The following is a 25416-nucleotide window of genomic DNA, read 5'->3' as shown; positions in this document are numbered from 1 at the left end:
TTTGATTACCTGTCAGCTAATACATTTGTTTTGAATTTTCTGACACAAATAGTTTCATTAACTATGGGCCAATTATATTCATATTCGATTGAGCCAATTTCTTGAATGTTCCTGAAAATGAAAAACTTTTTTTTTCGTTTTTAGGTCAGAAGGAAAATTGATTTAATTTCAGACATATCTGACTTGTACTCTAGAACGACATTGGGCATTACAAATTCCAGCAAAACTTAGACCGTTGAACATCGTTCTGAACTTTAAAAGTTTTGCTAACAAGAGGCTATTAGCGCGAGCACCTTTACAGTAAGTGGGGCGCAAAAAGAAGAGTTTTCTTCCTTGAGTTAAGCTGGAAAATTACTGCCGGAAAAGCTTCCGTTCAACTTATCCTATCTACTTCAGGCGGATGGATTATAGCGTACGATGAGTGTTCTAGGGAAGTACTTTTCTTGGGAAATGAATATTAACTCGCTAATCCAGCAGTAAATTGTTTTGCACCAACTTTTGGTCCCGGACCGAGAGAACGGAAACGGACGGAGCGCGATTGATTTCGGTGTGAGGAGAAAGCGAACGATCCTAGGGAAGTCAGTGCAAATGGTTTCGGTTTGGTAGGAATTTTTTCGCTGGAAACTTTTTTTTTGCTTCTTAATAAAACGGTTCGTTGATGTTGATTGACACTCGCAGTTAGTCAGATGATATTTATTTTCGTTGTTGGTCTGGATCGGTATGCTGGTAACTGCATTCATTACGGGATTAGAATGAATTATTTTGCGTTTAATTTACGGTAGAATTGGTTTTTATATTGGTGATATTTACGATTGATTAAAGCGCAAAGCATCACCTTAAAATGACTAAAAAAAATTATTTACCTGACATGGAGAGTACGGAATTAGAATGAACTACGGACATTGGATGACACTAACACTGATATTTATCATGCTGATTCTGATTGATAAGTGTTTGGGGTTAACCTCAAGTTATAATTAATAGAGTGACCGGTCCATTTTGATGGGCAATGCTCGGGGAGAAAGGGAAACAGTATCTACCGGTTACCGATAAAAGAAATTTAATGACTTCGATATACGTATAGCCACTAGAGTATATGGTATGCGATGATCTATGTTTTAATTTTAGGAATAAGTGTTTCCACGAAATCCAGATGGCCCCCTGTTCATGGGACCATTTAGTACTGGGGTTTTCCGTTTGACCAACAGATGTAGGATTGTGGACTATCGAGACAGATGCTTGGAATCAGCTAAGTATTGAGATACATTGAAGTGGATTAGGAGGAAGGGTTCATACATGCGTTTATGTGTGTTTGAGAAACGGATTAGCTAGAACTTTACCATCTCTTTGCTTGGAGTGCTATTTTTATAGTCCATTAGTGGCAGTCGATTCAATTTGTATCGTTTGCATATGAATTTACCAATAGCAACAGGTTTCAAAAAACATAAATCAAATTTAATTTTACCTAAACGCATCGATCAACAGCGATTAACACAATCAGGCGGAATTCAATTCCAAAATTGAATATTGTTAAAGAAGGTAAAAGTAATAAATCCAGTGAGAAAGCATTAGTTTCAATGTTTCAAGCTAAAATATTACCTCTTCAATTTACACTACCATACCGTATCATATTTCATGTTATCACGTTGCGCTTGCTTCATATTCATGAGCGTCTCATCGCTAAAGCGGTTTGATTTAGTTCGTAAATGTAAACAACCCAATAAAACGGTAAACATACTTTGCATTGAGCTTAATATGTTGGCATGTGTCGCAACCAAAATCGTCCTTAACGGCAACAACAACCGCTGTAATTGGTCCCACATGGTGTCAAAGCAACGAGCGACGAATGTTATCGATGTCATCGTTGTCGATCCGAACATCTGGATCGGTTTGCGTTCCGCATGCTAGCGGCGGCAATGGCGGCGCCTGCGACGGCTTACGGACTTATGCGAAGCTAATATGGCTCTACTAAAACATCTCACTCGCACTGAATTGGCCCCACCAGCAAGAATGGCTCATTTGCATAAACTGTTATTACAGTGCTAGACCGTGTGTAAAGTTGTTCCTTTTCAGCGGAACACACACTGAATATATGTATATTGTAATGCTTAAATTAAATCCTACCGAGTGTGTATCCGTCCGCTGCTCTCCGCGAAACCAAGCGTGAAATGTTGATAATTTTCTCCCGTTGTTTCCCGTTTTTATTGTTCCCCGGAATTGGTCCGACCAGTCATTTGATAAGAGGAAATCCTGGTACTTACCTCGAAGTTCCTTCTCAGTATGGGCCCGGCCTGGGCTATGTACAATGTAGAGGCGGCATCGAAGATCATCATCCGCGGTTCCTTTTTAATCGGAACAGTTTCTGTTTCGACGCAATTGTTGTAGAACACAATCTGATTGTTGAGCACTTTAAAAATTAACTTAATCCATGATTTAGTGTAGGGAATCTGAAACGAAGCCAGCGGTTGGCTGGTTCGCTGACTGGTGGCGTCCGTGTAGATAATCGTGATATTCCACTGGTCCGTCGCTGGGATCGGTTCCAGCAGCAAACCCAGCTGGACGACGGTGTCCAACGGGTTGACCACACTGAAGAGGTAACCGCCGGAGCGGGAGCCAGGCCGAACGGTCGCGATTATCGTGAACTCGGTCAGTTTCTCTGGCAGGATGGTACGGTACGGGGATTTGATGTCCGCATTCGATGCCACGCCGAACGCCGGAAAGCCATCCGATCCGTCCACGAAAGTGATGCCGTCCTCCGGAGGGATTTTGATCGCCAGCAGCAGGTCGAATTCCGCGAAGACATCTATGAAGGGAGTAGAGAGAGACAGAGAGAGATGAAAAATGAATGAAGCAGGCGATTTTTTGAGCAAAAGAAAACACAGAAATGCTTTTTAGCTGCTGGTAAAGTTTACGTACGGTTGCATACTTGAAGGCTATTATTGCGTCGCTTTTTCAAATCGTGCTTTGCATAGGCCATTCGACCAAAGTGAAAATTTATCGAGGCTCAACCCGCATAACCCAATCATAGCCATTATAGATGTTATTGTTTGCTTGCAGATTGGCTAAAGAATTGATCATTGTTTGGTTTTGCTCAGGTCTATTTCGCCATACTCGAACAAAGAAAAATTAGTTCTTTTAAAGCATGAAAGTACATAGGTATATATATTCTTTAAGAATTTTAGGAGCTGTTTTTATTACCTTGTTTTCACGCTTTTCAAACACCAAAAAAACATAAAAATTTGAAAGTGCACCGACTTGTCTTTGGAAAATTTTAGAGCCTAGTGAATAACCTCCTAGATTAAAACCACATAAAACGTCATACCGCCGTCCCCCGTAACCAGGAACTGGGCTGCCCACTTAGTCCTTTATTTGACCCTAGCTAAGCTATGTCAGGCCCTGTCGTTGCAAGTCCGTCATCACGTCTGTCACAGCCCTTTCCGTGGCGTCGCACGCGCGCTGCTCCGCGCACATTCTCTGCACGATGTTGTCGACGTTTGTGTCTACTCTAATGACCGCAAGCATCTCACGCTTGTGCGGCTTCGAAACATCACTTGTTCCGCCGTTTCCTCAGTTACCGTACAAACTGAGAAAACGCTCGACACTACCCGGTCACGCGTATGTAGATACTTCTTAAAACATCCATGACCTGCTAAAAATTTAGTGTGGTTGAAGTTTACCTCACCGCTTCTTCTACTGATCTAAGACGAGATGTTCTGGATCAGCCTATGGGTCCACCTGCCGTGTTTAGCGTGGTCCCATTCCGCCTGCTGCCGCCTGATAGACTCCAGCCTTACTTTGTCCCGAGCGCCCCTGACGTTCCTCTGCCTATGGCCAGACTGCGAAGCCTGTCGTATATAAAAACCAAAGGTTAGGTTTTGGTAACGGAATGTAACACCTAGGATTTGCTTCGCTGGGAACAGACGTGTGCCGTGAGTAAGAACCACAACATTCTTGTTCTTCTAACAGCATGGAGCCGGGGTGGCTCTTGTCGTATTGAGAATTCCGCATCACTGTACTAGGTCCTGGACTTCTCGTCGCCAATTCATTAAGCGTCTTGGCACGCGCAAGTCGACTTCAACCTGGTCGAGCAATCTACCTTGGGCCCCTCTATTTCTGGTTCCGGTGGGGTTCTTGAAGAGAACGGATTTCACTGCACTTTCGTTCGGTATCCTTGCCGCGTGGCCAGCCCATCTGTGGTTCATACATCTACTCTGTTCTCCGCTATCCGTTTGTACTCCACCGCAAATAGTCCGCAATACCTTTCGTTCAAATATGGCAAGTGCACATATATTTTCCGTAAACAAATGTTATTTGTTATTTGTTATTTGCTTTGTGCGGCTCCTTGTTCTAAGCATCTTACGGAGGAAAAAGTAGGTTCGACTTCCAGTTTGAATGCGTCGTTGAATCTCCTTACTCGTATTATTGTCGGTGGTGACCAGATATACGAACTCATCAACCGCTTCCAATTCATCGTCGTCAATAGTCACTGTCCGTGGGAGGCAAACGTTGCTTTCTCTGCAGCCTCGTCCTACCACATAATTGGTTTTCGGCGCATTGATTTGTAACCCTATGCTTCTAGCCTCCGTTTTTAGTCTGGTGTACATTGCCTCCGCCGTCCCAAAGATTCTAGTAACGATGTGTCGATGTCACGCAACACATCACTCGCGCCAGAATAGCTTTGAACAGCCACGCCAGTTTGTCCGGGAAATTGTACTTGTACTTTATCTACCACAGCTGTTCGCGTTCGTCTGTATCGTATGCTGTGTTGAAATCCACGAAAATATAATGCGTGGCACGCGGGCATGTTGTACTCCCGACATTTCTGGTGGTTTTGCGGGTAGTAAAAATTTGATCCGTAGTAGCACGGGTCCTCCATAACTCCATAAAGTCCATCTGATACTAGTCTACGAATTCTCTTCCTATTGGGGATAAACGATGTAACAAAATCTGAGAGAGCATTTTGAAGGCGGCGTTGACCAGTGTAATGCCGCGGTAATTGCGTAGCAGACTGTAGAAAGAACCAAATTGCATCCCACCAGAGCGAACCGAAAACCAACCATAGGAACCTCGAATACTGATTTACGGCTGCCATGAAGTATAAACCAGCATTAGTAGAGCTGTATTGCATTTTTCAAGTTTGCGTTCAGCTAAAAATTTGTTTTAAAATAAATTTATTTTCATTAATTAAAATATCATGCTGCGAAAAATGCTAAAAGTGAGTATTACATACAATTTATCAAATTAATTAGTAGATGTTACAAAATACCAATGTGTTGTTTAACTATACCGTATTAATATTAATTAGCATGTACTGGGTACACCCTAGCTGAACAAAAATTGAAGTTTTGCGTGGTTGAACAGAAAATGTGTTTAGGATTTCATTCTCTTTAAGGCTCAGAATCCGAAATTGTCGATGATATACGCACTCAGTGGGTATGAAATGGAGAGAGTTACCTGGAAGGAGCGTCAAATATAGCTCTGGTTCTCTCAAGCTCCCACCAAGCGCCTCAACCTAGATCTAAGTCAAATGCTGACGGTCGATGGCTTTACCCGGAAATGCTTCGTGTACTTACTGAAACAGCTAAGCTAGGAGGAGCGAACTAGAGCGCCTGTTCTCCAGGTGAGGGGCGGCTCACACAGCGTCTGTCTCGGAACGGGCGGCTGAATATGAAATGCTGTATCCCGCAAGCTACACCTAAGATGGCAAACCCATCAGCGGGATATAGGCATCGCGACCCCGGTGAGGTAGTATACCGAAAAACTCAATTACCGCGAATAAAGAAGAAAGAAATTCAGAGTCGGTTTAGGACACGGCAAAGGATAAGGAAACGATTAAGGGATAATGATTGAAAACTTGGTACCTGGAATGTCCGAACTCTCCATGAACCGGCAAGGGCTGGCTTGATTGCTCGAGAGCTGCATCAACTCGGAGTAGAGATCGCTGCTATTCAGAAAGTTCGGTGGCCAAATTCCGGAGAAAAGGAGTTCCGTGCAGTAGACACTATTGCAGGCACTTCTTTCAAGTACCACATCTACTACAGTGGTGGCAAAAAAGCAGAACATGGAGTCGGTTTCCCAGTGTTGGGAAAACAAAAGCAACGAGTTATCCGGTGGAGGCCCGTAAATGACCGTATATGCGTGTTGAGGATTAAGCGCAAATTCTTCAACTATAGCCTAATCAACTTATAAGCACCGACAAATGATAAATCCGATGATGCTAAGGACGAGTTTTACGACAGGTTTTGAGAGGACCTATGAAGAGTGCCCAAAACATGACGTAAAAATCATCATCGGAGATGCAATTGCGCAGATCGGGAGAAAGGAATTCTTCCGTCCAGTCATTGGAAGACATAGCCTTCATCTGTCGACCAATGATAACGGTCTGAGGCTCATAAATTTTGCCGCGACCAGAGGAATGACCATCTGTAGCACCTACTTTCCACGTTTGAATATTCGGAAACACACCTGGAGGCATCCAAATGGAGATTCTAGCTCTCAGATCGATCATGTCTTGATTGACGGTCGACACTTTTCGGATATTATCGATGTACGCTCTTATCGGGGACCAAATATCGACTCTGACCACTATCTCGTAGTGAGTAAGATTCGCGCAAGGCTGTCGAACATAGCGAAAGCTCGCACTGAGAAGATGCTGCGTTTCAACATCCAGCGGTTAACGGCAGACGGCGTAGCACTGGAGTACGCCAGGAAGTTTGACCAATGAATCGCAGAACAGCAGGTAGAAGGAGAACATATAAATGGGCTGTGGAGGAACATCCATGGTGCCATCGAAACAGCTGCGAAAGAAGTGGTAGGCATGATGCGTGGAAGACAGCGTAACAGCTGGTTTGATGCCGAATGCCAGAGAATGACAGATGAAAAGAACCAGGTCAGGAGTCGCATGCTCACTGCGGCAATGCGTCAAAACAGAGAGAGGTACAGAAATACTAGAGGTACAGAAAAAGAATCCATCGTCTAAAAAACGCGCGTACGAGTAGCACGTGCTCGCCGGCGCAGAGGAGCGATACGCCAGCAACGACACACGGAGTTTCTATAAAACGATGAGATGCAGGAATTTTGCCATGCCTGTGATGTGCAATGATAGTGCTGGCAACCTGCTTACCGACAAAACGGTGGTAGCAGCCAGGTGGAAGGAGCACTTCCAGACACTATTGAATAGAGAGGAAAATGCGGAGATCAGCAGGGACAGGATAGGAATTGTAAGCGATGGTCAAGCTGTGAAGCCACCAACACAGGAGGAGGTTAAAAAGGCAATCAGTAAGCTGAAAAACAGCAAAGCGGCTGGGAAGGACGGTATCCCGGCTGAATTTCTAAAAGCGCTGAGCGAGCGGCTGTACGAAGCAATCCACCGGATCATTGTCAGGATCTGGGAGGAAGAACAAATGTCGGAGGAGTGGTTGAATGGCCTCATTTGTCCAATTTTCAAAAAGGGACATCGAATGGAGTGTAAAAACTATCGAGGAATTACATTGCTCAATTCTGCCTACAAGGTGCTTTCCCGTATCCTGTTCTGCAGGAGCGGAGTCCTTCGTCGGCGAGTACCAAGCTGGTTTTCGTGAGGGTCGCTCCACGACGGATTCTGATGTTTACCCTGCGTCAGTTGCTAGACAAGTTCCGGGAGTACAACTTGCAGACACACCATCTGTTTGTGGATTTTATAGCGGCGTACGATTCAGTTAAACGAAATGACCTGTGGCAGATAATGCTAGAACATGGTTTTCCGACGAAACTAGTTACGCTGATTCGTGCGACGCTGGACGGATCCAAATCATGCGTTAAAATAACGGGTGAGACCTCAGCTGCTTTCGTGACGTTGGACTGAAGCAAGGGTATGCACTCTCTAGCCTGCTATTCAACATTGCCTTGGAAGGTGCATTTCGAAGGGCAAACGTGGAAAGGAATGGAACTATCATCACGAAATCTCACATGCTTTTTGGTTTTGCGGATGACGTCAATATCATCGGAATTAACCATAGAGCAGTGGAAGAGGCCTTCAGGCCTTTTAAAAGGGAAGCCGCGAGATTGGGACTTACCATTAACACCGCCAAAACAAAGTACATGGTTGCTGGTAGCCAACGTGGGAGCCCAAGTGGTGTTGGAGCCGAGGTGGAGATAGATGGGGAACGATATGAAGTAGTGGAGGAATTCATATACGTCATGACATGAGACAACGATGTAAGCCGCGAAGTGAAACGACGAGTTGCAGCCGCGAGTCGGGCTTTCTACGGATTACGTAGCCTGCTGAAGTTTGCAAATTCACACAAAACTGGCGCTCTACAGAATACTAATCCTCCCGGTGGCCCTTTACGGACACGAATCATGGACGCTAAAGGAAGCTGATCGACGAGTGCTTGGGGTTTTTGAGCGTAAAACTCGGCGATCTATACTTGGTGGCAAAATGGAAAATGGACTGTGGCGCAGATGCATGAATCACATGCTGTACCAAGTACACAAATATGCTGATATAGTGAAGGTAGGCAGGCTGCGGTGGGCTGGACACGTGGCCAGGAATGCCCGATGCAAGAGTAGCCAAAACTATTTTCAGCAGAGAACCAGGAAGAGGCCGTAGACTCCGAGGCAGACCCAGCACCCGGTGGGTGTGTGCTGTCGAAGACGATGCACGTTCAGCTGGTGTTCGTGGGGATTGGAGAACGGCAGCCCAGGACCGACGGTACTGGAGGACCATAATTCGTTCGGTGCAGGATCGGAAATGGACCGTTGCCACTAATGTAAGTAAGCATATGCACTCAGTATGAAAGGCAGTGTTTGGTTATCGCGAATGACTTCGTTATGAAGGACCGAAATTCAAAAGGTAATAATACCTGAGCAATAGTCTGAGCAATTTTGTTCTATCATAACTTTTTAGAAACAGGAGGAACCGTTACTTTTGAGTTTACGAAAGAAGTTTTGAATACTCACCAGGAGAACGTTGATTGGACGCCTCAGTCAAAATATGTGAACACGATGAGTCTCTACTAAGAAATAAAAACCACTGTCTACGGAATACTTGTGCTTAAGTATAGCCATGACCCAGATGCTCGCATCTTTGAGCCGAAGTTAAGAAATAGGTTGAGGGTCTTCCCCAACCTTTAGTCAAAAACCGAAATTAAACTTTTTCATGCATCATAAAGTTGTTCTCAACCTTGGAAGAACGACGTATTTTACTTTACACATCCAACCAAATTGAACTGAAAACCATTTTCTTTTCTTTTCATTCAGCCAAAGTGAATTCAGTGCATTCATACTAAAACTAAACGTCAACTAGTTAGATAATAATAAACTATTTCACGGATTTTCATAATCTCAGCGCATTAAAGACATCCTGTTGGTGATATATGAGCGATAAAACTATTTATTACGTCAGCTGCAAGCAGTTGGTGGGACGATAAAGTTAAAGTTGAAATTACTCAAAATAATGTTTTTGGCGCTTAGTTCGTTCTGGCAGAACCTCGGCCAATTGTATGGCGCACGTCCTAACCTAACCCATTTTTTCCGGCAACGCGCATTTGACAGTTCACTTCTCTGCGGTGCTGCTTTTTGTTTATCAACGCAAGCGGTGGGAGCCGTAGTTTTCCGTATCGCGATTATTCCCGTTTTTCACCGTTTTTGTTCCGAGGTTTCCAGGTCCATAATGGATGTTAAGGTAATCCTGAAGTATATTTAAGTGGTTTTGTCCACAAATAAAACAACTTGATTTTTGATTTGTTCTTGTTTTGATTTTTTCTCATTATTGTAATAATGAGGAAAAATCAAAACAAAAGCTGTGCAACAATTGGGCGTGAGGTGTGCAAAAATAAGATTCAGAGGATATTTTGGTGTGCAGTAATTGGGTGCAACCTTTTTCATAACGGCGTGATTGAGAAAGTGAAAGGCTGTTTCTTTTATTAGATTATTTGCTCTTTTTTATGCCATTCGGCTTTATTGGTTAAGTCAGATTACAGTTTATTGCGCTTATATTATATTTTGTGCTATACAATAGACGAAATGTGGAAGACATTGCATAGCCAATTTTGTAACATTACGCATTTTGTTACAAATTTTATTTGTTATGTTTCATTTGTTTAAATGTGAATTTAATTTATTTGTGTTTATTTATAATCCTAGTTGATCAAAGAAATAAATTTAATTCCATAGTCGTTCGCACTACATATTCTATAGAATGCCTCTAAGACGGGCTTACAAAATTTCGTTTTGGCGACTCTGTTGAATAAGATAAAAAGTAACCCTACATTTGAGATGAAAACTAAATTTGGCGTAAAATCGGTCTCGACTGAAAATAAACGGTAGGTTGTGTCTACAAAACCATCCAAACCTAGTCGCAAAACGAAGAGAATTCAGCTGAAGAATCCCGTGCTATAGTTCGTAGGTACATCCACATACAATTTACATTCAGTTGAAGGATTAAACGTGTATGAATTGTGTTCGTTTCGGTTTTCGGGTACCTACGTGGCCGGTGAAAGTAAACAGTTTTCACCGCACGGCATTGCAATATGCCTCCAGGCAAGGTTCATTTCGGGTTGGTTTCTGTTTCACGCGAACTGTGAAATAAAAGTTTCATTCTGTGCCGAGTCGAGGCGAGATGGTGGCTGGTGATGGTGGATATTTGGTTTGGTGTCTCGTTGGGATTCTTAGGGGTTCGCTTTGTGTGCGCACAAAAGAAGCGATGTGAAGTGCCGGTATGTCGAGAATCTCCCAAGCGGCTCATCACACCACAGCAGGAAGTTCGCATTTCCTAGTTTCTGGTTTCAGTTTTCATTTCGTGAACAAACATCGAGTGTGCGAGGCGAGGGGTGTGTCGTTCTTGTGTCATATGTGACGTGATTTTTTTTTTCTTCCATAGGTAAAAGGGAAAATTTGATCAAAGGTGACTTTTGTCCCGGCTAACAACGTTCGTTCCTTCGGCAACGATGACGATAACGGCAACCGGATGCGCGTTCAATCTTTGCCCTCAGTGTTGCATTTTTAATTTGCTAATAGCAACGTCTAATTGTTGGCTTACTTTCTATTGTAGAGGCAATCCTTTGCATAGGTAAACTCCCAGGAAGTCATCTATTCAATGTCACCAGCAACGGCGACGATGACATACTGACTGCATACGGTCGGGGTGTATCTTATTGTTGAAACAATTGTTATGCAAAACTAACCGGTTTAAAAGAAACTTCAGTAGTACTTTACCCCGTTTTCAAAAACTAGCTGTCGGTAAATTTAATACTGGAGAACGGTTTTCGCCAGTACCCCCTATTTGATTTCTGAATGCAAAAGTATCCTTTTCATCCGCGATTTTCAAGCTTATCATCATGCAACCTTTAACATCGCTTACTGCATCATCACATGTGCCATCTGTTGTGTAGTCCTGCCTTGTCCTCCTGTCGTGTGATACGGTGATATGGAGTCATTGTGTTGTCGCGTGCACTAATATGCAAACTATTGAGCGCACTGGAGCGAGCTGCCATGACCATGGAGATGACGACCATGACGGAAGCGGCGACGTATAAGTGCACATCCACCAAGTGACTCTCGGGCGATTATCTAGCTACTCTCGGGCTCAAGCAAACATTTTTCATCATCCGGCCGATCGTGTCTGTATGGCGAGAATCCTCCGAGATCCGGATGTTGAGAAATGGCGGAAAATTATTTTCCCCTCTGCGAATGAGGACTTGAGGGCTGGCGAAGGGTTTGTGTTTGGTGTTACACACTCCACACGGTGGCTGCACTTTCATGATGTCTTTGCCCTCTGCATAGACGGCAGCTCTGTCCTAATGGCGGCATAATAGGTGTTGGCAAATTGCGACAGACTTTGCAATTACGCAAGTAGCTTTGAAAGTTGAGTCTCATAAATTCATTGGAAGTTGCACGATAAAATCTGTCATAACAACTTCCCCGAAGAAATGAACTGCAAATAGGATTAAATATCACATACACACATATTTTCGTTCGTTCGTACTTTCCAACCTCGGGGGCAACTTTTATAAAATAGTTTATTAGCAGTAACAATTTCTGAAAGACGCACTCCCTGGAATCGGTTTGATCTGTTTCATGACATGAGGAGACGACACAGGCGACACATATCTGCCAAAGTATACAGTATTGCCTACCTCTGATCCCCTGACCGCCAAACAGTCCCAGCTCCGACGAGGTCACCGGCTGTGAACAGCCCAGCCACAGCAGCAGAAGTACGATTCCGGGTAAACACCTGGGGACAGAAATGGAGAAACAAGAAAAATCGAATAAAATCATCAGTGTGATAAATTCAATGTGTGGACACGTGATGGGAATGGGGTTTGGGTTTGGGTGGTTTGGATCTAAATTAAATGAGTGCTTTTTCAACCATTAGAGATGATCAACATTTTGAGTTGGGCAAAAGGTAGAAGGTAGCAATAGCCTCAAACAATGTGAAACCCGGTACCAACAGTCACAGCACCGGCCGGTGAATGCAATCAGAACAACCGAACTTGGCATCGGTCAGTAATAAAACTTTTTTTTTTCAATTAGGAAAGCATCGTAAAGATTTCGGATACGGGTTTCATCGGCTTTCACAGTTTTGCTTTGCAATACCAAACGAAATGGGAATCCGTAAGATGATTCATTCATACGCAGACAGTAAACCGGCAAATTTTTATGGTTCGGAACCTATGTCAAGGCTAACTGACGGCGGCGGCAGCGGCAGCGGCAGCGACGGTGGACGATATTGGCTTGACTTTAATTTCATTCGATACGTTCGAACTTGTTGCCAACCAGCTGCGTAACTTCGACATGGTTCCACCATGAGATCCGATGAACCGAACCGGACGGGAAGAGACTTTTGTCAAAATATTAAAATTAATTGGTGGCTCGCAGAGCATCGGCTGGGGGCCACGCGCGATCCGAGCTGCCTTCAGGAGGAAGCAAGCGAAAAAAAGCATAAGCATGCAAGTGCTTTGGTTCGTTTAATTTATTCGGGTTCACTTTTTATTGGCTTATCTGATGCTCTCTATAATGGATTCGATAATGGTTCTTTGGGAATGTGGCATGCTGAAGCAATAAATTAGTGGCACTACGTCCATCAGACTCAGTGGGAAGGTTTCCGAATCGATCGATGGCGATGAGTCTGGATTATTAACTAAAATATGATGTAGTGTAACAAATGAGGATAATCAACATAGGGCGGGGTGAGCTTGATGTGGTCAATTAACTCAGGGATGTATGACATGAGTAACTGTTTGTTTACTGAAGAAATATTATGGCTGTTGGGCAAAATGATTCTGTTAATTTAGCCTCAGCCTCAGATGCAATTGATTGTATTGCAGTAACTGTAGTTTTAATTTGGTATTGGGTATGAATCAGTGATCAATAGAATTGCAGTCAATAGTTATAAATTATTTTTAAGAGCCTCAAGAGAAACTCAAATGAAATAATGGAAGATTAAATCGCCGTTTGTTTTACTAGCAACAAACGTTAATGATTAGCATCATTATGTAATAAATTTTATTCATGTAGACAATTTTTAGTCAGATGAAATACTCAAATAAATAACAAATAACAAATCATTGCTTAGATTATACACACTTAAAAAAAGCGCCGAAGTCGGCTAAATTTTGCCGAGATTTGAACAGCCGAGCGTTCGGTAAAAATTTCGGTTTTGCAAATCGACGTTTACGGATCTTTACTAACGTTTGGCATCATAAAAAATTTTGCCGAACGCTCGGCTGTCCAAATCTCGGTAAAATTTAGCCGACTTCGGCGCTTTTTTTTAAGTGTGTAGTAGACTATTTTCATTATTATTTTTCAGCTATTTCACACGGAATTGTTTCCTCGGTGATCATCAATTACAAAGAAACTTTGTATTTGTACCGATAGCCATTAATAACTCAATTTTCTATTCTTTTTCACGTAGGACTACGTCTTACCGCAGGGTGCCATTACATAATTTAGATTCCTATTACCGTCATTAAAATATGGAAGATTTTGAACGCTAATAACTCTGCAAATTATGACTGGATATTCATGGTTTGGATGCCGATCAGTTCATAACAGATGTAGCAATTATATGTGGTTTTTATTATTATTTTCTTTTTTGATCACGAATGAGTGAAAATTAACGAAAAATTTCAAAGGACGATAGTTAATCACACCATCTGTTTACTGTGATTTTGATTTTCTTTATTTTTAGAAAAAAAGTGACAAGCCTCTCATTCCAACAGGTCGAAGATTCTTCAGACGTATACTAAAATGATATCTGTGCTTGGGAAGTACGCCAGAAAAAGTAATAAAGTCCTCTCGTCCCAATAAAATTTCTTAAGACCGCGATAAACCTAGTCCGATTTGATGTCCCGAAAGTGAACAGTCATAAAAAGGTGAACGACTAGGACTAACCCTATCATTCGCCCGACATACTGCAAGAATTTATCCATAACTGGTGTCTTATATGAAAAAGGGATTGACAGAGTATTCATGCATGTGACGTAAGGCAGCAATTTTCAAAGTATGGAATAATTAGCGACTGTTGGTACGGAAATAGGTTATGGGCGTTTAATTTGTTTCTTTACAATTAGTTGCATTGCAAGCAATTGTTTACATACTTTCGATTGTATTGCTGTCAAGTGTGAAATAACTGATAAACAAAATGTCAAAAAGAACTATAAATGTGCATTTTAACTCGTTGTTCGTATGTTAGTTGAAAGGCAATTATATTTGAAATCAAGCTGTCACAATAAATGGTGCTATATATCAACTATTTGGAAGGAAATTGACGAATTTGAACCAGTGGTAAGGACAGAGATCGTGAGGAGCTAGAACAACTATTCCGGGCTAATGACACCCGCAAGTTTCACGAGAAGATGAACCAAACTCGCAAGGCCCACACACCAAAACCTGACTTGTGTAGGGACGAGGGAGGGGATCTAATCACAAACGAGCGCAAGGTGGTTGACAGGTGGAAGCAGTTCTTCGATAAGCAGCTCAACGGCGATATAGCAGCAGGTGACGCAATGGAAGATAACCTCGGAGTACCTACAAACGACAACAGCGTACGAGCTCCCGATCTCGAAGAGATCCGGCGAGAAATCGGTCTGCTGAAGAATAATAGAGCCGCCGGAAAGGACGGATTCCATGCAGAACTCTACAAAAATGGCCAACGTGCTCTCCCAGATTTTTTTGCATCGTCGATCCCCAATAGCAAGAGAATTCATATGGCAGTATCAGGCGGGCTTTATGGGGGCCCGTGCTACTACGGATCAAATTTTTACTCTCCGACAAATCCTCCAGAAATGTCGAGAGTACAACGTGCCCACGCATCATATTTTCGTGGATTTCAGAGCAGCATACGATACCGTTGAACGCGAACAGTTATGGCAGATAATGCACGAGTACGGTTTTTCGGACAAACTGCCGCGGCTGATCAAAGCTACTCTGGAACGAGTGATGTGCTACATGCGCGTTTCGGGGAAACTCTCAAATCCTTTCGAATCGCGCAGAAGGCTACGGCAAGGGGATGGACTGTCATGTATGTTATTCAACGGAGACTAGGAGGATAGGGTTACAAATTAATGCGTCGAAAACCAAATATATGGTACGAAGAGGCTCCCGAGAAAGTAACGTTTGCCTCCCATGGTCAGTGACTATTGACGGCGATGAACTGGAAGTGGTTGATGAGTTCGTATATTTGGGATCTCTGGTCGCCGCCGACAATAATACGAGTAAGGAGATCCTACGACGCATTCAAGCTGGAAATCGAGCCTACTTTTCCTTCCGTAAGACGTTTCAATCCCACTATGCCCACCGCCTCCGTACCTCACAAATTCGCCATTGATGGTTACACTACTGTATAAGTGGCATCAATAACTCTCGGTTCCACCGACCAGCATGTACTTTGTTTTGGAAGTTTTTAAATGTTCAATGCTCGTTGCCTCACTCAACAGTGAGGGGAATAGTAGGACAAAATGACACCTTCACATTTGACGTTTGTTTGTCGGAAGATTTGACCACTGCGACCATTATTTTGATCTATTGTGGTATAGACATTTGACGTTATAACTAATTTGGATTCAAAGTTAGTCAAGGCTCTCATTTGGGACCTCTTCTTTTTATTTTGTATGTAAACGACATTTTCTTCTTTCTCAAGGAACTTAAAGTGCTAATATATGCCGCCGGCAAGAAGCTCTTTTTGGAAATAAGAAATCACGAAGACATCAATGTATTCCAGAATGAAATTCACATATTCTACACATGGTGTAAAAAAGCCTATTAGAACTGAATGAATAATAACGCAATAATACACAAGGCAAGTAAGATGCTAGGTTTTATTAAACGCTTTAGCTACAATTTTTTGGATCCATACAGCATCAAAACATTATACATTGCCTATGTGAGGTCAATACTGGAATATCGCAAAATTGTATGGTCATTTTTTCCATCACGCAAGAAGAGAGAATAGAATCAGTACAAAAACTATTTCTCTTCTATGGTCCATCAACCATTGAAAAAGCGTCGTAAATATGCAATGGTCATATTTGTAAATGATATCGTTTCGCATCATATTAACTCAGCAACACTTTTATCAAAATTGAACTTTTATGTACCTAACGGGTGACAACTAAAATTTTGGAATTTTCTCAACTCAACAACAAGCGAGCTCAGTGAGAAATGAGAGTATATATGTGCTAGCTCTCACTCTCCCCTTTTTTTGTCAATATTTTTTGTTTTGTTAATGCTTGCCTAGTTTTGCTTAAAATGGCGTCGAAATCAGAATCATTTCGGGAGCGCGTAGTACACTTCTACGAACTGTCACAGAAATCTTGGCAAAAAGTATACGGTACAACATTTAAAAAGCGAATATGTTGCGGCTTCGACTGTTTACCATATGCTAAGATGCCCAACAACTACTCGCAAGCAAGGTAGTGGAAGATCAGCCAAAATTATAGACGCAAAAGGACATCGTTCTATTTCTCGTGCCTTCAACAACAAGCCCTCTGGTTTGGCTATCAATTAAGATGCGCAGCAGACGAATGTTTGAAGAAAATTTTGATCCCGTTTTTACAAAAACATCATGCAGATGGACAATACGTGTTTTGGCTGTATACAACGACCGTAACTTGAACATTGGTACGTGTACACCGAACGAGACATAATACGAAAATGAAACTACGTCAAATAAGACTTAAGTCATGATGACACACGCACATGGTATTAGTTTGATTGTATTAATTGTAGTATACCGTAGCAAGATCCCATATAGCCCTAGCTGTGCTGGCGGCCGGCCAAATGGAATTAAATAAATAAATACCGTTGCAAGCATAATATGATTTTTGTTCGAATATATATGTGTCACACTGTAGACAGAGGTGGCCGTGCCCGGCGCTTCCGACGGCGTGGTCATAAAATGTTATTTGAAGAATTATGCCAAATGGTCGTTATGTCATATGGTGTCTGAGGTAGAGAGAGAGAGAGAGAGAGAGAGAGAGAGAGAGAGAGAGACTTTGCATCTGTGTTATGTTGTTTTTCCTCTGACATCTCCACAAAAACACAAAATAGTGAAAATTTTCACGTGCCAGTAGCTCGCCTACACGCTGCATTTTTACCGGATATTTTCAAAATGCTGCAAAAAATGATACATCCACGAATTGAGACGGTTTTATACCCAAACGGTCTGTCACTACAAATATATTGAACTTTACGAATTACGACAAAGGTAATATCCCGCATTTTGCACAAAAAGTGCGATAATGAGAATGCTGTGACTGAGAAAGTGAAAGAGTGACAACTGCAATGTTGTTACTTTGTTTTGTCACATACATTGACATTAGAAAAAATAATCTGAATTAATCCAGGTACAGCTGCAAAGCACAAGACACTTCAATTTCGTAGTTGTGCTAACGTAAGAACTGGTATGAATCTTAAGTAACTTTGCACACTTTAGTTTTTGTTCTTACAATACGCTTATTGTTTTTATTGTAAGAACAAAAAGTAAAGTGCCCAAAGTTACTAAAGATTCACAATACATAGCACGGAGGAAAAAGCGCGTGCTGTAGATGCAATTTATACAGACTTGTCAAAAGTCACAAAATAGACCACAAAATACTACTACACAAAGTATCCCCACAAACTAAACTATTTCTTCGCAAATGACAGCTTGGTTGAAATCCTACCTTACGGAGTGTGAATAAAGAGTGGATTGATAGTTACGTATCGCAACCTTTCTTGAACAGCTCCGGAGTTCTACAAGGCAGCAACCTTGGGCCACTGCTGTTCATTTTATTTTTCAATGATACTGCTTTCCCTTTGGACGATAGCTTCAAGCTCGTTTATGCCGACGATTTAAAGTTGCACTCTGTGGTTGCACGCAACAGTGCGCACGCTAGAGGATTGTTGGAGTCTACAAAACTCGCCAATATCATTTGCGGTTTGGTGCCACACAAAGAAATCGAATATCAGCGTTGAAAAATGCTAGGTGATCACGTTTCATCGTACGGTCCAGCCAATATTATTAGACTGCCCCTTCGACGGAGTTGCTCTGGAGAGTTTCTAGAGTGTCTGATTTAGGAATTCTTCTTGATACTGATAGATGTCGACTTTTGGGCCTATATACTTTGGAACGATGATGGAAGATCGAAATTGATGCCCCCGAACTACTCTCAACTAGTGTTCGACATTGGAACGAAAATTGAGGTCCGGGTTCCGGTTTAGTAAAAATCGGCTCGAATTTTCTTATTCCGACTTTAATCCGGTCCGATTTGGCTCTGTTCCGGTTTCGGAACCTGAACAGAGCCAAATCGGACCGGATTATTAGTCTTTATCGTCGGAATAACAAAGTTCGTGCCGCCTTTTAACTGGACCGGAACCAGGACTTCAATTTTCGTTCCGATGTCGAACACTACTCTCAACTATGAACTTTTGCATACCAGTCAGACCTCTTCATTTGGATTTTGGCATTTGGATACAATGAGCGATTTCAGCAAGCATTCACGAATCCACGGCTGTTGAAGAATACTTTGAGTTTGACGAATCGACTTGACGTTTTTTGAATAAAATTAGATCATTGGTAATAGACCATTAGTCGTAGATAATAGTCAATTTTTATTCATTAAGACATCATTGTCAGATGTAAACAGCTGTACCTATAAAATTTGCATGTAGGGGTTTTTGGTGCCAGGGAAGGTTCTTATGATGATTAGAGACCTCTCCCCCCACTAAGAGGGGGGGGGCTCCCATACAAATCTATACCTATAAAAATGGATTTCTGTTTGTCTGCTCGAATGTTCCTTATAGAATCGAAAACTACTGAACCCATCGGCGTGAAAATTTGCATGTGGGGGTTTTTGGGGTCAGGGAAAGTTCTTATGATGGTTAGAGACCCCTCCCCCCAGTAAGAGAGTGGCTCCCATACAAATCAAATACAAATTTTCTCATAACTCGAGAAGTAATCAAGCAAATGGAATCAAATTTGGCATATGGGGGGTTTTGGAGGCAGGAATTTTTTAAATGATGGTTTGAGACCCCGCACCCCTGTGGTAGGGGGATAAGGACTCTCATACAAATAAAACAGAATTTTTTGCGTAACTCAGAAACTAATCGAACTCGAGAAATTTTAGACTCTTTCATAAAACATTAATCAATAACAAGACCACCAAAAACTCTCAATAGTAACATTAGATAATTCAGCGCGAGACGGCCACAGGCCGCGAGTGTTGCCGGCGATCTGCCGTCGGGAGCGCCGGCCACTACGGGGGACAGCCCCCCGTAGAGATCACCTCTATCTAGGTTTATTTATTTTCCTAGATCTACTGACCTCTATTACTTTCCTTCATTTGAGTCACCCCTGCGAAATGATACTTTCTACGAAAAGATTTTCCGTGAAATGGTACATCCCGCGTAAGGTTTTTCGCGAAATGGTATTCTGCGAAACTCTATATTCCGCGTTATGGTCAACCGAGAATTGGTGTTCCGCAAAATGGTATTCGGCGAAATGGTTTGTAATGATGGCGAATATTTAAATGCTATCCGCTATATTTTATCAGGCTAAGCAATGGGGGGAGCTGTTTTCTACTTTACTGTGAGGAAAATTTGTATATTAAAACACCCATGAACTCCTCAGAAACTTGCAAAACACGAGTTTGTGACAAAGGTCATCCGAGGTTCACGATTTATGTAGAACACAGTTTAATTTGTGGCAATACGAAGTTTGTCGGGTCAGCTAGTGTTAAATAAACAAATAAACACGCAACTGTGCAAAATTGAAATTACTTTTTTCCTCTCAAGTTTCGACACAACCTTTGGAGCTGTTGTCTGTCTATCAGAGAGATTTATTATGTTTGTAATTATTAAGCTGTTTGTTTCCAAACCAATCGGATATGTTAGCGTTAGCTATTTATAATAATTTATGAGTTGTTCGCACTCGCCAAATTCGGTTGTAAAATAATACAGAACATAAATTTTACTGGCTAGCCTATAGTGTCACCGAAAAGCATGAATTGTGGCAGGACTCCAACCATATATATACCCCATAACGGTGCCTTAAAAGGCAATCGAGAATTATATCTTCATCATGTAGGTTTAGGCTATCGTCCGCTCAGCCATTATTAACAATTGTTTATGTTTGTCTAAGGATGAAAATCTACCGCCATGTGTCTGCGCGTGCTAGCTGTGTGTGTCACGGTCCGGGACCGGGCCCGGACCCGGGAAAGGGATGAGCTCTTTATGTCTGTCGTTCCTGGGGTGCCAAAGCCTAATCTGAAGGACTATTAATCATGTTTAGCGTGCCGCGCGTTCTAGATGCACGCATGAGCTCTTACGTTTGAGTACACATCATAATCAGCACTCTCTACACCCGAGGACTCACAGTGCAATTGCGACAGGTTGGTTTATTATTATGCCAGAAGAGAACACGCTTAGCATAATAGTGTAATTGCACTGTTGCATCCCAGCGACATTCATCTTCACTGCTTTAGTTCATTCTATATCGTCGAGCTCACGGCAGCGCAAGCACCAAGATATTTCAGTTTGTAATGTCGAACGAGGGATATAATTTCTATGGTTTCGCTCTAGGTAATAACATTCTAGAATATTGAAGAGCCTCTAAGCTAACTCACAAATGTTTAACCATTCCGTACCTAACTGTTAAGCAGAAAGCATTTCGCCGAGCCGCGAAAGCAATGTCCTATTCATTATCTGAAAGCCGGGAAAGTTGTGATTAGTTGGCAGAGTATGTGCCGTATGATTGTTCTAGCTCTAGCAAAGATCGAGCTAATGAAACTACGGTTGTAACCATATTAAATTAGTCATAATTATACCTGCACCAGGACAGGCAAGACAATGGCGATTGTGATAGTGCCGACCGGCAAAAGCAACAGCGGCTTGCTCTTTTGCTCGACAGGCGTACAGTTTTTCGATGTTTCCTGCAGAACGTTCATACTGTATGCATCGATGAGCAGCAATGTCCTTCCGATGGGCGGGTGTTCCACGGATGGAGTTCTTCTGCGGTGGGTGGTCAATTTATGGTAAATATAGATTGAGATTGTTTGTGTACTGAACAAATGCAGTTACATGGACTGTCGGAAGCTAGACCGAAACAGTCTATGGGGACATGGCGCTTCGGTTCAAAACCAACGAAAAGAGCGTTTTTGTCACCTTTACAGTTTGTGATGTTAGTCCGATGACGATACGTTACAGTCGGCCAACAAAGTTTAAATTTAATGTTATCCCCTGTGAACGTACAAGTTGAACGTAAATAGTAAAGTCAATCTATTTAAACAACCTGGGTGGGATCATTCCGCAAACTGATATATCCGGAATACTGCAGTGTGCAAAGTCGAGGACAATGACCTTATATTGCGAAAAAACTGCCAAAACTAAAAACTGTCGTACACCAAGCGGTGCGGTTCCCCATAGGTCAGTGACTTAAAAAACCATCCAAATGTTTGCCAAGCTTATTGAAAAGTGTTCATCAAATTTACGAGCCAATATTAGCATAGCATTCAGCTATAGTTCGTCTATGAAATTGAATTCCTCCTACAAACACAGTCAATTGATCAATTTGTGAGATGCTCATCTCGCTCTCGCCAACTAACCAAACGAGCTATAGTGAGCGGCTAAATGCGGAAACAGGGAACTTCAACAAACGATCCCCGGTGGATGGAGGTGCGGTGAGGTGTCAGTAGACGGTTTAAGGAAATTATTTACTACCCTATTTAGCTTGCTGGAAAAGCTAGTTAAAGCAAGCAGTTGGTCAAACGCAAACAGTGTTCTAGAAATAGTGTGAGTTATGAATTAGAGCAAAGTACAGTAGGGCAAACGAATTTTCTCGTCATCTAGTCGCGAAGCAGGACAGTCGTTTGGACTTAAGTAAAATATAAAATCCTTGTATGTGGCCTGAGAGCTCATTTCATTTTAAAATGAGGAAAACAAGCTTTGTTTATTAATTGATGGAATTTCCGAAACAAAAAGAGGCGTAAAATAGAAAAAGGGGCAGGAGAGGTCCAAAGCTTAATACATAATTACATCTCGCTTCATAGGAATTTCCTAAAAGAAGACAGACAAGTGGCTGGGGGATAACAGGGGAGAGCTGACAAGTTATGTTTCTTGCATTATGAGAATTTCCGTTACAATAACGGATGTACCAGTGGCTGAGAGACAAAAAGGCTCCGAATAAGCCCCGGCACTCAGCTAGTAATTCATATGAATCTTAGTTATATCCAGCAGCCAGAATCGACCTCTTAATTTAGAATAGCGATTTTTCTTCAGACCATACTTCTCCTTTTTGTTATTTTGCCCCGAAAGTACTTCCGAACAATTGATCAAAATATATTTTTTGCATTGATTTTAGAACATGTTGACTTTTAGAAAATACGTTTTAGGCAACTGGAAATAGCGATACGATAGTGATTGAGTCATCATTGTGTATCTCAGCAGTAGCTTTATCTCTGGAAGGTACCATTTGCCCAGCTGGAAAAATATAATTTGATTGATTCAGTTTGAATCTTTCGAAGATATTCAGTGCAGTTCTTAATAATAACATCTAGTCGGTTCACTGCAATGTTGCGATCACCTTGGTCAGTCAGGACCGGCATATTGGATCAGATAAAAAATCCGATTCGATGAAAATGTGAGAGCGTGCATATAACCAGATTGTTAAGGGGTTCTGACATCGGCAGCAGCGTGCCTGAATTCATCAATGATTGTGTTAGAAAATTAAAAAAAATGACAGTCCGAGCTGGAGACATATTGTTTTGGCAACTTTTACGGCTGCCTCCAATAGGCCACCAAAATGGGGCGCTTGCAGCAGCGAAGGTTTTTTTTCGTGCCGCTTCACAATATAGTAAATAATTTATACAATAGATTTTGGGCAATTTAAAGTTTTTTTCGGAGGGTTGTGAACTAGTCGACCGCGTCTGGCAACAAATCTTCGTTGTACGATTAGGTGGTTGGTAACTGGCTGAATAATGCCTACCGTCGATAGATTCCACAGTGCTCAGTCTACAATTCCTGGTGGAAACCGAGGTCGTATGCAAACAATAAAGGGAGTTCTCATTGTAAAGAGCGGCTCAAAACGGCATCCGCTCCATATTGGGAGCGAACGAACATCGTCCTCGTGCCAATTCGGGACTCTAAACAGCAATGCTGTATGTCGAGCGATAAGCAAACGATGCCCACCCGTACGTGAGCGAGTATGAGAATCATAGAATCCAGCCCTTACTCTGCTGACGCAAGCGTACCACAAACAACCGGGGCTGCTGAGTGCAGACTTTCTACAAACGACACATTCGCAACCACACAGTCTCGTAATGTCGCACAGGCGCAGCTTACTTCCGAAACCAACAGCTCGTGAATTGTCAACTGCCCTGTTTGCTTTATTTCTTCTTTTTTTCTTCATTTCACGTCCCTATCTTTTTTTTTTCATGTGTGGACTCATCACTGCGACCAGTATATAATAGTTGATCTATTGTGATACCGCCCGGGTGTTTTGCTGCACTGCACTGCCTGCACTGCATTTCTTTTTGCTATAATCACTATTGAATGAACGATATGCTTTATTAAATTTTATGCGTGCTTGTGTGTATTGGGGTTTAACCCTTCCTTCAAAGCTTGATCTACTTTACCCACTTATTCCTCGCTGCCAGTATTATCCTATATTAACCGTCCCTGGCGAGGACTCATTCGTACCTCTGACCAGTACACTTAACTATAGGAGGGAGACTTGCACTGTCAAGAGGCTTCAGAGGGTAAGTATAGAATTCAGGCACGAAGGATGGGTAAATGAGGGGGGCCTGAGAATAAACTCATGCTAAAGTCACTTGACATCGAATGGCTTGATTCTACTAAGATTCGAACCCACGACCACTCGCTTGTCAAAGCAGACTCGATAACCTTGCGGCTACGGAACCCCCCTACGTACTTATCTTACACGCGGGAAAAGCACGGTCCCCCATGAGCATTCGTTATCAACCGGGTCGGGTTGCAATGACGAGCTAGATTGACGGTCGTGGCTGATAGCTAAATACACACTCGCAAAAACTCGTCGCAGGCCATGAATATATGTTAATATTTTTTTTTGAAACGATGATTCTACAATTGATGAAAGGGACGGTAAGGGAAAGTAAATGAAGAAGGATTTTTTTTTCGGGAATGAAGAGGAAGGGTTGAAAGGAAGGGGGGGGGGGGGTAATAGGTAACTATGCTTAACAAGTTGTCGTTGTGACTCCTATCTGCATAGTGTCGTCGTCCTGAAAGTAAAAACACGTTAGATTAAAACTTCTCGGTCGGTGGTTTCTACAGTAGGTGGAGGAAGGGGCACAATTTGTGTCTAAAAATAGACCAATCCATGTCGCTATGGTTAATAAGGGGGGTTGTGCAGACTTCTTTTGTCCAGCGCCTCTGTGGTTCAAAGGTACACGGGTACCAGTGAGCGACACGCCCTGGCAGGTGTTGTGGGTTCAAATCCGATTATAATTTCTGATTACAGCTTGGTTCGATCCATGCACCTTTCAGCATTGGACAAAAGATAGGAGTCACAACGACAACTTGTTAAGCATAGTTACCTATTACCCCCCCCCCCCTTCCTTTCCACCCTTCCCCTTCATTCCCGAAAAAACAAATCCTTCTTCATTTACTTTCCCTTACCGTCCCTTTATCAATTGTAGAATCAACGTTTCAAAAAAAAATATTAATAGGGTAAAGAACTAGTTTTAAGCAGTCTAAGCGGGTCACTGATTGTTTTACCTTATTACAAGCGATGGGTTGACTAAGTGAGGGATATCAGCATACCAATCTTCTTGCTATCTTTAGTTCTTCAAGCTGTTACCATTGGAAGACACTATTGTTGAGCTAAACTTTTGATTTTTCGCTTTAAAAGTTGGAGCGGCGGAACTAATTTTGAACACACCGAACCCATTTTCACCCGCAAGGTGCTATTTTAAGCAATCCTGA

At 42.3% G+C, this 25416-nt stretch overlaps 1 protein-coding gene across 6 annotated transcripts in view; it reads right to left on the bottom strand.

Annotated features, from left to right (window-relative positions):
• LOC128738885 (collagen alpha-1(XVIII) chain) overlaps positions 1–25416 on the bottom strand; it is a 591219-nt gene that overhangs the window by 336267 nt on the left and 229536 nt on the right. For all 6 annotated transcript variants that reach the window (XM_053834344.1, XM_053834348.1, XM_053834349.1 and 3 more), the window contains exons 4-5: positions 12117–12214; positions 2262–2803 (exon numbers count right to left, since the gene is read on the bottom strand). In XM_053834344.1, the coding sequence (XP_053690319.1) occupies positions 2262–2803; positions 12117–12214 (640 nt within the window). The remainder of the gene's footprint in view (positions 1–2261; positions 2804–12116; positions 12215–25416) is intronic.

The sequence above is a fragment of the Sabethes cyaneus genome, chromosome 2 (genome assembly GCF_943734655.1).
Source record: "Sabethes cyaneus chromosome 2, idSabCyanKW18_F2, whole genome shotgun sequence".
NCBI lineage: Eukaryota > Metazoa > Arthropoda > Insecta > Diptera > Culicidae > Sabethes > Sabethes cyaneus.
The sequence above is the reverse complement of the archived record's forward strand: the minus strand, read 5'-3'. Positions and strand labels throughout refer to the sequence as shown.